The 12,634-nt window shown below is 50.1% G+C and overlaps 1 protein-coding gene across 2 annotated transcripts in view; it reads left to right on the top strand.

The window, feature by feature from the left end:
* Positions 1 to 12,027, top strand: part of CGNL1 (cingulin like 1) — a 144,260-nt gene extending 132,233 nt beyond the window's left edge. For both annotated transcript variants that reach the window (XM_039865487.1, XM_039865488.1), the window contains 5 exons: positions 5,304 to 5,387; positions 6,105 to 6,229; positions 7,196 to 7,304; positions 7,674 to 7,837; positions 8,913 to 12,027. In XM_039865487.1, the coding sequence (XP_039721421.1) occupies positions 5,304 to 5,387; positions 6,105 to 6,229; positions 7,196 to 7,304; positions 7,674 to 7,837; positions 8,913 to 9,042 (612 nt within the window). In that variant the 3' untranslated portion in view covers positions 9,043 to 12,027. The remainder of the gene's footprint in view (positions 1 to 5,303; positions 5,388 to 6,104; positions 6,230 to 7,195; positions 7,305 to 7,673; positions 7,838 to 8,912) is intronic.
* The last annotated feature ends 607 nt before the right edge of the window (positions 12,028 to 12,634 follow it).

Genomic DNA, 12,634 nt, shown 5'->3' with positions numbered 1-12,634 from the left:
CCATGTGATACTCCTTATACAAGGCTCCATGTGGCAGATTTATTTTATAATTTACTGTCAGGCTGTCCTTATTGAAGAATTAAAGGAAGCCTATCATGTTTGCCAAAAACCTTGGTTTCCAAAAGACTCACGAAAAATTGACAGCCTGGTCACAGCAACTGTTAGGTTTTATGGTTACACATGTGTTCCTTCTTGTACTTCACTCTGATTTATTTTATACTTCCATTTTAATAGCCGTCTTTAAGGGGACATATTTATTGTTTGTTTTATTTTGTTTTCTTTTTTTTTTTGGAGAGTCACCATTTGCCCGGGGCTGTCCAGGGAGGTCTTGAACCTGCAGAGGCCTCCTGGATGCTGCTTCCTGAGAGTGCCTCTGCCCCCAGGAGGAGGCCCATTTCCTGGTGGGGTCCAGAATTTCCAGTCAAGGGCAATGAGCGAGGAAGACTTTGGCCAGTGGCTGCTTCTTTTAAGTGGCAGGATTTGTCTTGAGTCCTGGGCCCAGTGCTGTGTGCTGTTTGGTGAGCCTTGAATCCCTCTACTGTAGACACATCGTCCTTTTGGGCTCCGAGGTCCTCGCCAGAACTACCCCTGCTTGTAGGATTGTGCATCGTTGAGGGCTCTGGTCCTACAGGTTTGCTGAGAGGAGAAAAGGAATATATGATTTTCAGCCAGAAAGCCTGGGATAGAATCCCAAAACTGCTTCCGCCGTTCCTGAACCGTCCACCTGGAAAGTGGGGGTGCTCACATCTACCTCAGAGGGTGCCTGGAGGATTAACGGGCTCCTACATGGACGCTCAGAGTTGCTCAGGGCCTGTCGCCAGGGGCTCGTGATACTTGGTACTTCCCTAGGTCCTCGGGTCCTCAGGCCGGAGCACAGCTGCAGAAGTCACCACCTGACCCCGTAAAAGCAGATGCTATACAGCTGCAATGAGACCCTTGCCTCTGCTCTGCTGGCCTTTTATTGTCTTTTGGTGTTTTTGGCCTCACATCCTGCAGCAACTAAATTTCTAAATTTCTTTCTCTATAAGCCTCCAGTTCTTCCTTATCCCTTTACTTTTGGGAAAATAGTTCTCTTTCTCCCTCCCTCCTTCCCTCCCTTCCTCCCTTCCTCTCTCCTTCTCTCTCCCTCTCCATCCTTTCCTCCCTCCCTCCCTCCCATGCCCCCAAGCTACAGGAGACTGCCTCCCCCTAGGTCCTGCTCTTTCCTAGGCCCAGAGAAAGAGGTTCTCTCGCACTCTCACGCTGACCCCAGTGCAGGGCCTGGATTCCATCCCTCCCTCGCTGGATGCTCACCCTTCCTGTCACACTCTCTTCTCATCACATCAACTTTTCCTTCCTCAAGGAGTCTCACCTTTGCTGCTAACAGGTGCAGGGCATCTCTCTTGTCAACCCCTCTGTGACGTCCCTAGCCCTCCAGTTGTAGCTGTCATCTTGTCACCACTGGAGGGCTGGAGAAGAGGCATCTCCCTCGCCTGCCTTTATATCCAGAATTTTCCTAGTCTCTGTAGTCTGGTTCTCTCTCTACTGAACCTTCCAGAGTGAACTTCTTGTCCAGCCCAGGTGCTTTTGGACAGGTCAGTGTCCCAGTTTTCTTTATGTCTCTCCTAACAGGGTGGAGGTGGGAAGGGCTCCCCAGGGCACGGTTCTAGATCCCCCTCGTTCTTCATGCATTTCTCCTTGGTGAGCTCATCTGTCCCGTGGCTTCACGTGGCATCTCCCAATCTCCCCACTTGTTTCTGAATTCTCTCCTGGACCCTAGGGGTAGATAGGGATAGAAACAGTACCTACCTTATCAGATGGTGGTAAGGATTACAGGAGTAACGCTATAAAACTGCTCAAGACTTACATTAGCGAGTGCAGTCATAATATTATAATGGGCCCTGAGTTACTGCTCCCTGTCTGCCTCTCCACCTTATCTCTTAACCTGTCCCCTAACCCCCCACATGCCAACTTAGTCCTTTTAATTCTCCAGCCCTCGCTTCCTCTTTCTACCTCCTGCTCTCTCTCATTGGTGGTTCCCCAGTTTAGAAAGCTGCAGTTCCTCTCTTGCCCCGTTCTCTGCCCTGCCTGACACTGACCTCTCAGGTCCCAGCCTAAGGTCCCTTTCTCTGGAGAATTTCCCTGGCCTTTTAAGTCTGGGCCGTGAGCCCTGCTGTGCACTCTACCCCAGCACACTGTCCTTCTCCATTGTAGTAACACTGACTGCATGCACAGGACTTGTTCGATTGTCCCTCACGAGGCTATAATGAGGGTGGGTGCTTTGTTGGTCTTTTTGTCACCGTGTCGTGGGGCTGACAGTATAGTCTGAACAAATGGACGAACCCACCCCATCATTCCAGGCCACGCCTGCCCCAGCACACAAGCGTATGCTTTCACAAACTCACTCTCACCTTGATAGAATGGGTCTTTTCCGAAGACACTCCTAAATGTCTGGAGCAGGTGGGGTGGCTACTCTCACCGGAGGATGGAGGCAGGGGCCTCTGGCTTCCTCAGAAGGGGAGCTACACAGCATCCTGAAAGGTGGAGGAGACAGAACGTGCTTTCACTGTGTCATAGGCCAGCTCCAAGGGCCCTTACGGGCCGTCTCATCAAGTTCCTTGTTTTAGAAATGAGGAGTCTTCCTCCCTAAGTCGAGATGACCAAGGTCACCCGCAAGTGTACACAGAGCCAGGAAGGGAAACTGGGCCACTGCTGCTTGTCTGTGTAATTACTTCCCATCGCGGTGAAAGTTTAACCGTGTCCTCAGTGAAGTCCTGGCCTCGGCTCGGGGGGCGTGCACAGAACGCTTTCCCCCGGGAGGCATGTCACGCTCCCGTGGTTGAGCCATGATGACGCCCTCCATGCGTGGTGTCGTCTGCTGGTTCACAGCCACGCTCAGAGTGGGCTGTGAGCCCGCATTCGTTACCCATGGAGTTGTCCCTGCGCACTCTTTGCAGCATGTGATTCTCGGGGGCTTAGGGCCAGGTGGAGTGAGGGCTGGCTGCGGGCGAGGTTTTATATGCTGTGCCTGCTGACTCTTTGCATGGCTGGCATTTTTCCTCTGGTGCACACGAAGATGCCCTAGGGAGACCGACTGCCTCCCTGGGTCTTGGTTTTTACGTGACAGCTGTGTTTGAACCCTAGGTCTGTTTGAAGTCTTTCCCCTGAGTTGGTCTAGAGAGAGCAGGTGGCGTGGGCAGTGAGCAGTGGGTTCAGCCTGGGTTCTAGTCCTGCTCCCTTTAGTTACGTGTGTAACTGTCCTGGGCCTCAGTGTCCTCTGCTGTACAATTCTAAACCCCCATGTTTAAGAAGCCTGCCAGGCAGAAATGCAAAAATGTGAGCATCATTATTATTTGGACCACATAGGTACCTGCTCCTATAGGCAGAGTCCCAGCTTCCCACTGTGGTATCTGAGGCCTCCTTGTCCAAGCCCTGCCCATTGAGTCTCATTCCTTACCACTCCCTGTCGTCCACTCTAGGCCAGCCACACCATGCCACTTGTCATTCCCTGCACACACTGTGGTTGAGAGAGTGGGAAATGAGAGCAGATGCAAGCCTAACCCAGCATGGTGGTGTCTCCTCTTATTATTTCTGGGACCCCCAGGTCTTGCAGTCATGGCAGGGAAGGGGTGATCTTATCTTTTACTCACTAGGGTGAACATCAAGTGAATTCCAGGCCAGTTGAGGCTGTTACACAGTTTCCCCAGCATCCAGTGTGGACTCCTGTGTGTACACCTCTTACGGTTGGGCTGTCCTGAAGAAGGAAGGATGATTTTATTTTCCTGGCTCACCTTAGTCCTCCTGGCTCCTCAGAACAGTCTTGAGAACAGGGTCTGGGGCCTCACCTCTGAGGCTTATTTCTTCACTGTGGCCGAAAGCCCACTGGGGATGGAGAATGGAGATGCTAAAGGGCAGGCAACTGAATTTCTTTCCAGATGCTGCTCAGCTAGGCTCATTTCCTATTAATATAGAAGAAATCCTCAGTAACATGTGGCCTTTGCCAGGTCACCTGGAGCTGCCCAGTGTTCTTGCTGACGTCTATTTCTGACATAAGAAGGGAGAAATCAAGCCATGCCTAAGATATGCTAACTGTGGAAGCCCTTTCTGTAACTTGAACTTGTGATGCAGCAGTCAGGAGCTCAGGCGAATACTAGCTTCCTTCATTACTAGTTGTGTAGATCAGGGGTCCCCAACCCTTGGGCCCTGAACCAGTACAGATTCGTGGCCTGTTAGGAACCAGGAGGTGAGTGGCAGGTGAATGAGCGAAGCTTCACCTGCATTTGCAGCTGCTCCCCAACACTAGCAGCTCCACCTCGGATCATCAGGCATTAGATTCTCATAGGAGCACCAGCCCCTGGTGCCAAAAAGATTGGGGACCGCTGGTAGATCTCAGGTGAGTTTAGTGACTGACCCATCCCGGTTTGACTGAGACTTTCCCAGTCCTAGCATTGAAAGTCCCTTGTCCTGAGCACATCCTTGGTCCTGAGCAGCTGAGATGGTTGGTCACCATACAACTTGACTGATTCCTCCAAGCTCTGATGTCCTCAGTGGAGACAGTATGACTTACTTCTCAGCGTTGTTCTGGATGTAATAGTTCAATGCATGTGGAGGGCCAAGCAGGTGTATCACTTTTTAGAGCTGCTGTAACAAAGTACCACAAACTGGGTGGCCTAGAACAACAGAAGTTTGTTATCTCAGTTTTGGGGGCCAAAGTCAAAGTGTAGAAGGCCTTATTCCCTCTGGGCCAGTAGGAGAATCCTTCCTTGTTTCTTCCTAGCTTCTGGCAACCTTTGTCATTCCTCGATTGTAGATGCCTCGCTGCAAACCTGTCTTCACATGGCGTTCTCCCCGTGTCTCTGTCTTTGCAAGGCCAGCATCTTCTTTCTGTGCTTGTCTGTCTCTACATTCAAGTTCTCCCTCTTTGTAAGGACCTCGGTTATATTGGATTAGGGCCCCCCTCATTTTCACTTGATTACTTCTGTAAAGACCCTGTTTCCAAATAAAGTCACGTCCGAGGCACTGTGGGTGGGGAGGGGGGTGGGGGGGTAGTTTCAGTATGTCTTTTTGGCGATGACACAGTTCAACTCACAGGAGCAGGGTTAGCCATGACTACTGTTGTTACTTTTATCATTACCTTTGCAATCATCAAGAAACCAAGAGTATATAAGAAACAGCGCCTGCACCTAAGAGGAGAGAAGGCAGCAGGCCGCCATCATGAAGGAGAGCTGAGCCGGTTGTCGGAATTCAGTATCCGGAACCAGTTCAGCACAAAAGATCTAGGAACAAGCCCTCTGACTCCTGGGCTTTTGCTCTTTTTGGTGCAGATGGAGCAGATGAGGAATGAGCTACTTCAGGAGAGAGCTGTGAGGCAAGACTTGGAGTGTGACAAGATTTCCCTGGAAAGACAGGTGAGGGCAGCTGGCACCATGAGCCCCTCCCACCCTCCCTCCTTCCTCCTCTCCTTCCCGTGGCTTGGAACTAGAAACCCTCGGCGCCTCCTTCCCGTAGCACTCCAGGAACTCTGGGGTGTACCTCACCCAAGAGAGGTATTTCTAAGACCTTTCCCAGAGGATTTTCCCAATAATATTAGCTATGCCTGGAAGTTTAGCAGCTGGGGGAAGGTGGAATTGTAAGGCTTGTCTTCTAGATAACCTTCTAAGGAGGGCTAAATTCTAATGTAAAGGGAATAATAAAGAACCAGTGTCACCAAACATATGAGTTGCTAACGATGCTTACTTGAATCATTATTTCTTGTACATGCCATCCATGTCAATTCTTCACTAATATGACATGTGATATTGGCAAAAGAGCCTATTTCTCCTGCTAACAGGTTTATGAAAGGCCAAGGCCATTTGATATCTAAGAGTCCTAGGCCATGGCAAAGATTTCACTTAGGCTTACAAGGGAATGTCATAGAATCTGTTCTTTGGTCTGCCGGGGGCCAGAGTGCAAGGCCTTCCCCTGACAACATCCCTGGCTTCCCTGGGCCCTCTGGGGCCACCCGTCTTGGTGTGGAAAGCAGGCCTTATCGCAGCCACTGACCAAACGCTGGCTCCATCTGTACTCTGCTCTGCACAGAGAGTATGGCAGACACAGCCCTTCACAGTCTCCCTGTCTGATTCCAGAACAAGGACTTAAAAAGCCGGATTATCCACTTGGAAGGTTCCTACAGGTCCAGCAAAGAGGGCCTGGTGGTACAGCTGGAGGCCAGGATTGTGGAGCTGGAGGACCGTCTGGAGAGTGAGGAGAGGTGAGCCTGGCTCAGCTCTGGTGCAGAGGCCTGATGGGCAGCGACAGTCACATTACAGAGTGCTTTGCTTTTACATTCGTATCTCTTCCCATCTTCATAAGCCTTCATGTGAGGAAGGCAGAGCAAGTATAGCCTTGTTGTTATTTCCATTTTGCAGATAAAAAAACTCAGACCCATCCAAGTAAGTTCTTGAGGAAGGTAGTATGGCTGAATATAGGTATGGCTGGATTAAAACTTCAGACTTCTGCTCTTAGTCCATACCTTTCCCACTGTCCTTGCTCTTTTCCAAGTCCCCTCAATAGGACAGGCTGCTTCATAAGCTACTGAGCTTGAGCTGTAGAGAGGCGAGGGGGCCAACTCTGCCTTGGGGGCCAAGTGTATCACTCTGCTGGCCATTTTGTCAGAGCTGGGTAGGTGCCCCCGTAGTGGGAGGAAGGGATATAGGATTAGATGACCACACTCCTTCCAACACCACGATTCTCTGCCCCTGGCTCTCAAACAGCAGCCCGAGAGCCAGCACCCAGTTGAACTAGACTTGCCTCAGTTCTTACTCGTGGTCTCTCTCCTTCCTTGAAGAGGTGTGGGTGTGTGTACGTGTGCATACATTTCACACTATCTGTTATCAGTAATACTTTCGGGGGCTGGGCTGGAGCAACCTGGAGTAGACCTCACACGTTAATAGTCTGGCAATCTGTGACCCTCTGCCCTAAAAAGTAAAGCTCAGGGTGGGAGGAACTCAGGGGCAAGTCTGGTTCCAGCTCAGGCCCTCACTGGCTCTGCAACCTTGGGCAAGTCACTCCCCTTATCAGAGCCCCTGTTTCTTCATCTGCCCAATGAGTAGCCCTTTCCTTGTGTATACTTGTGTGTCTCTCTGACCGTCAGCTTTGAGTGGACCAGGCAGCCCTGGGCCGGGCCTCCTGTGGGGCTGGGTTGAGGGTCCTCCTTCTGCTTCCCACACCCTTCCAGGGACCGGGCCAGCCTCCAGCTCAGCAACCGACGGCTGGAACGGAAGGTAAAGGAGCTGGTGATGCAAGTGGATGATGAGCACCTGTCGCTGACTGATCAGAAAGACCAGGTGAGGGACCCTTTACAAGTTCATTCTCAGATGAGATTATATGTCCCAGGTTGGAGAAGCAAGAGGGTGGCGAGGCCTCCGCAGGCAGGCGATGGACTCATGGTGGACTGACTCCTGTCTTTCCACTTTACCCAGTTACGTCATAGAATGGGGCCTATTTGGCTGCATTAGTAGGGGATTTCAGCAAACTTCAAACTCTGTCAGAGTCTTATCTCCATTTTCCCATGAGACTGGCTGCCCCCCTCTGCATGTCCTGGTTGCCTGGAAAGAAGGTGGCTGGACTGCTGGCCTGTCCACGTGGATGCTCTTCTCCATCCCAGCTGGGCTGGGTGATCGGCCAGCACTAACCTGCCCTCTCTCCCAATGCAGCTGAGCCTGCGCTTGAAAGCAATGAAGCGACAGGTGGAAGAGGCTGAGGAGGAAATCGACAGACTAGAAAGTTCTAAAAAGAAGCTGCAGAGGGAGCTGGAGGATCAGATGGATGTGAACGAGCAGCTGCAGGGGCAGCTCCATGCCATGAAGAAGGACTTCAGGTGGGCAAGTGTGGGGACGCACAGCGGCCCTCTCCCTCCGGCACTTGAGGAGAGCTTGTTGCTTTCAGGGCATCCTTGGTCCTGTTGTCTCAAGCCAGTTTCTTGCTGTCACCTTTTGGGGATCGTCCCATCCTAGAGTTGAGAGTGGCTATGTCTACTTCAGTCACCCCACATGCTCAGTAGGGTCTCACATGTATCATTCTCATACCAATGCCCCAGGTTAACGAGGCAAATATTATTCCTGTTGTCCATAAAGGGAAACCGAGGCTCAGAGTAGGTAAGACGAGCTCACACCACCATGGAGAGAGAGGCTCCTGGATCGGCCCTTAGGACTCCTGCTTCTATGTGAAATAAGATAAAGTTTTGATTCATATCCTCAAGAGAACTAGGATATTCCTAGTTTCAGGAGAGCGCCACTTCTAAAGCTTCCCCACCATGGTCCTAAGGGGCAGCAGCTTTCCCTGCCCCAGGGTCATTGCCAAGGATGTTGGAGTAAGGGGGCGAATTAGGTTCATGCTCATCCATGGAGCTGAGCCTTTCTTGGAGGCTGACTATGCTGGCAGCATAGCTAGTTCTTTCATAAATGGGCAGAAAACTCCCCCCTGTTGAGAATCTTATACACAGGGCCTGTCTATCAAGAGCCTGGCCCCAAAGCTAGCATTCGGATGCAACATTTAAGGGGGCACCAAAACTCTCAGTGATCAAAATAGATGATATTTAATGCAGAATTTTAAAAAATTAATGCAAAAAATCCATGGCGAACAAGATAGCAAAATTTTAAATTAAGACCGTATCCATAACAGCATCCTGATGAGCCATACTGGAGCTTGAGGCAAAAAGAAAAATCAGTACTATTGATCTTGTCCCAGCCCTGCCCAGCCCACCCTGCTAACACTGGCCTCGGTGCTGAGAGGTGGGCATTTGCTCCCTGTTGCCTCAGGGACTGGCAGGTGCAGACATGTTTTCATGCCACTCAGTGGGTGGAGGGACAGGAACCCGAGACCCTTCCTTCGTCTCCAGATCAGAGGTGAGTCCCAGTCCAGGGCCAGGAATCATTCTTGATTTGTTTCAGCAGATTGAAGAAGCTGCCCAGCAAAGTGCTCGATGACATGGATGACGACGATGACCTCAGCACTGATGGGGGAAGCCTCTACGAGGCGCCACTGAGCTACACCTTCCCCAAGGACGCCACCAGCCAGATCTGAGTCCGCTTCCAGGGAGTGGAGGTGGCCTATCATTCCTCACTGGGACCCTCAGCCGCCCGCAGCAGGAGGCAGGAAAGACAGTGTCCCCTGGAGCCAAGACCCATCACTGCCTCTTCACATAACCAGCCGATTCCCCCACGCTTCGTTCCTACTCAGATCTCTGAGTGGGGACGCAGCTCTTGTATCTTAGACAGGGAGCTATTGCAGTTTAAATGTTGAGATGCCTGAGGCCTAGAAGCCACTACCCATTGGGGTGTTTTGGAAAATGTAATTTGGCAGGCTGAAGTCCCTTCCGCACAGCTGTCTGCCAGACCATTTGCATTGCTGCTCCTGCTCCCTCCACCCTCCCCATGTCAGGAAAAAGGGTCCAAAATGCTAGTTACTATTTAATAGCCACTGTGCAGGGATGGGGGTAAATGATGTACAGACTGTACATATTTTAAACCAGACCTTGTCCTGACTGCTGCTGTTCCATTTTGGAATGTTACAGAGGCTTCCTAGGGTGGCTTGTTTGTCAAGTTCACACATCTATATAGAGTATTATTTTTTAAAATATGATGCTACTAGGTTTTAAGTATTAAGGAGCAGAGGCAAGAGAGGGAAGGTTGAATAAAGACCACTTTGGACATCAGAGTTGGAAAAAAGGAATTGTTCTGGTGACAAGGGACAGTTAACCCTGAGAAGAGAAATTCAGGTGGTCTTGGTAAGCAGCTTGTTTACCATAGAGGGGAAGTCAGAAAGTCACTTGTATCTGTGGCCTTGGTTGCTTATTTTATCTAGAATTTTGTTATAACCTGTGAACCATGCTGAGATAAATTCTCAGTCACCAATTGCAATTTATTTTACACGGGGGTGGGGGTGGGGAGACTTGTAAGTAGGTGCTTGACAAATGCTGTGGTTTCTAGAAGGATGGACTCCTCCAACCATTTCTTATTGGTCCTTTCCTTTCTCCTCCCACAGCAGGGCTCTGACCTGGGCTCTCCTGGCCCCTGAATGGGGTAGTCGCTGAGTGGGGAATAGTAGGGTATGGGGGCAAGGCTCATGGACTTAGGGATGAGGATGAGGCGAGTGGTGTCTAGTAAGGTCATAGGGAAAGGGAGAAGGGAGAGGAGATAAGCAGGTGTGTGTGGGTGTGAGTAGGAAGGAAGAGGAGAAGTTCTCGAAAGCTGGGGGGTCGATTATAGACAAGAGGCAGATTGAGCAGGATCTAAGGTTTATGTCAGAAAATGGTTGCTAGAAACAGGAGTCAAACAGAGATGTGTCTGCAAACTGCAAGGCTCCTGGGACAGTGGGTCATCGGTAGCACCAGGCAAGAAGTGACTAGGATTGGGTGAGGCCTGGGGCAAGGCCACATTGCAGGGACAGAATGACTGGTAGCATGGCATTAGAAGGATGTGGGGTATCCCAGCGCTTCCTTGTGGCCTCCCTGAGGTCACCTCCCACTGTGACAGTGCCCAGACATGCCCAGAGGCCAGGTCCTATCACAACTGGGTTCCCATAGGTCAGGCCCAAGGAGAGAACCCTGTGAGTTGTGAATATGTATGGGACAGAGATGACAGTGTTAAGCTGCTTCCACAGTGTCCCCAAGCATCCTAAAAGATGGGAGGCTGGTAGACCTGAGAACTCCATGACAGTTGCCATGAGAGAGCAGAGAATCTCAGTGCCCTATTTGCTCCAGGTCACAGAGCACACAAAACAGGATTCAGATAGATTAGCCTGGTTTAGGGGCAGGCATCACTGCCACCATCCCCTTCCCCCAGCCTCTGGTGAGGCCCCGGAACAGGAGAGCCAAGCCCTTTTAAACCTCGGCTGGATGGAGTGGTTCTTGCCTCTGCTTACTTATTTGGGATGTGGAGAGGTTCTTCCCTTAGGCTATTCATTCATTTTGCAAATATTTATTGGGCATCTCTATGTGTTAGGCACGGTCCTTGGCAGTGGGAATAGAGCATTGCATAAAGTGGATCAAAACCCCTCCCCTCCTGGAGCACAGTCAGGGGAAAGTGGGTGATGGACAACAGCCATAAAAATGGATGCAGAGGCTGAGCCCCTCTGTCCTCTTGGGGATGCAGCACTCCTGTGGTTGGTTGACCAGCTCACTGGAACTCCCAGGGTTTCTATGACCCTCAATATGTTTTTGATTTCCATCATCATTAGATATTTGCCAAGAAGACTGACTAGTTATGCCTCAGCCCACTATAACTACAGCTGGGGATGAGGAAAGTCTGAGGCCCAAGAACTTGGGAAACGAGTAAGTACCTGTCTTGGTTTGTGAAAAAGTCCTGGCCCCTCATGCTGGCCAGTTTCTTGTGGTTCCCTGAGACCGGCTGCAAGAAACAAAGGTGCCCATGAAAAAGAGCACAGAGATCACCATTCAGAAGACTTGTATCTTTACCCTAAAAAATGGGTCATTTTAATTGTTAAAATGTGCCACCCTACATGATATTGGAGCTGGCAGTGAGCTGGACACATGCAGTGTAGATTCAGCATGGGAAGAAGACTAGACTGGGGGTTAAAAGAGATATTTTCAAGTCCTGATTCATCTTACCCCAATGACCTTGTTGGGTCACATACTGTCAGAGCCACACATTGCCCAGATGACTAGAGCCCAAGGTCCTTTCCAGCTCTGACATGCTCTCATTCTTTGATTTTATTATATACACATTTTTTTTTCTGTTGCTTTAATAATTAACCCTACTCAAGAATATTTTCTTTAGCTAGCTTGAAAAAAAATATTTAATATACAAGTATGTGGTCAAATGCAATGTTGAGGAGACAATCATATCTTTATAAATTTTTTTTTTCCTGCTTCTGAGTGTCATTCAACAATGCCAGTAGGCTTATTCTGTTGGATTTCTACTTTCGGGTATGATTTGATTGCTTCGGTTTGTCATGGGGAAGAGTCATTCTTATGCAGCTACCTCCATGTAAATGAACTCCTGGATAAAGCAAGATTGCCTTTCAATAAACAGCGTCAGCCAACAGGAATCTCGACTCCCCCATTATTTTGACTCCCTTGTGCTCTCCAGAGCTTGGCTCCATGTCTGCCAAGAAACAGCCAAGGCGAATGGCTGGAAGCTACTTGAGGAAGTGGAACTCGGTGGCATCCCAGGCCTGGGACCAGTTTCTGAAATAGAAGAGTGGGGTGCAGGTCAGTGATGAGCACTGAGAGAATTGGTGTACCTGGAAGGTCGTGATGTTCTGAGGAGCCCGACCTGCCCATTTCCAGAAAGTGGTAAAGGGGAAGTATGTTGATAACTGAGAATAAACAGTACCCCCTGTGTATTCCTTATTCTTAAACTAAAATGAGTCTTCTCGTAATCCAGTTTGCACATAATCTCTTTTATCCTACAGCAGGCTGACAGCAGGTACCGAGATCTCCTTAGTGTAGAAAAGAAAGTTGCCTCTCCACAGGAGGGATCTGCAGTGCTCCTGTCTGTGCTCAGACCTCCTCTTCTGGAGATAGACTCCTCCAGGGCCCTCCAAGACCAGTGAGTGCTCTGGTTGGGGTCAGCTGATGGGAGCAGGTGGAGGCCAGGCATTTCTCAGCTGCCACTGCTCACTGTCACCTCGATGCCCCCAGTCGTGTAAGCAT

The sequence above is a fragment of the Pteropus medius genome, unplaced genomic scaffold (assembly GCF_902729225.1).
Source record: "Pteropus medius unplaced genomic scaffold, Ma_sr-lr_union100, whole genome shotgun sequence".
Taxonomy (NCBI): Eukaryota; Metazoa; Chordata; class Mammalia; order Chiroptera; family Pteropodidae; genus Pteropus; species Pteropus medius.
This window is presented reverse-complemented; position numbering and strand designations above follow the sequence as displayed.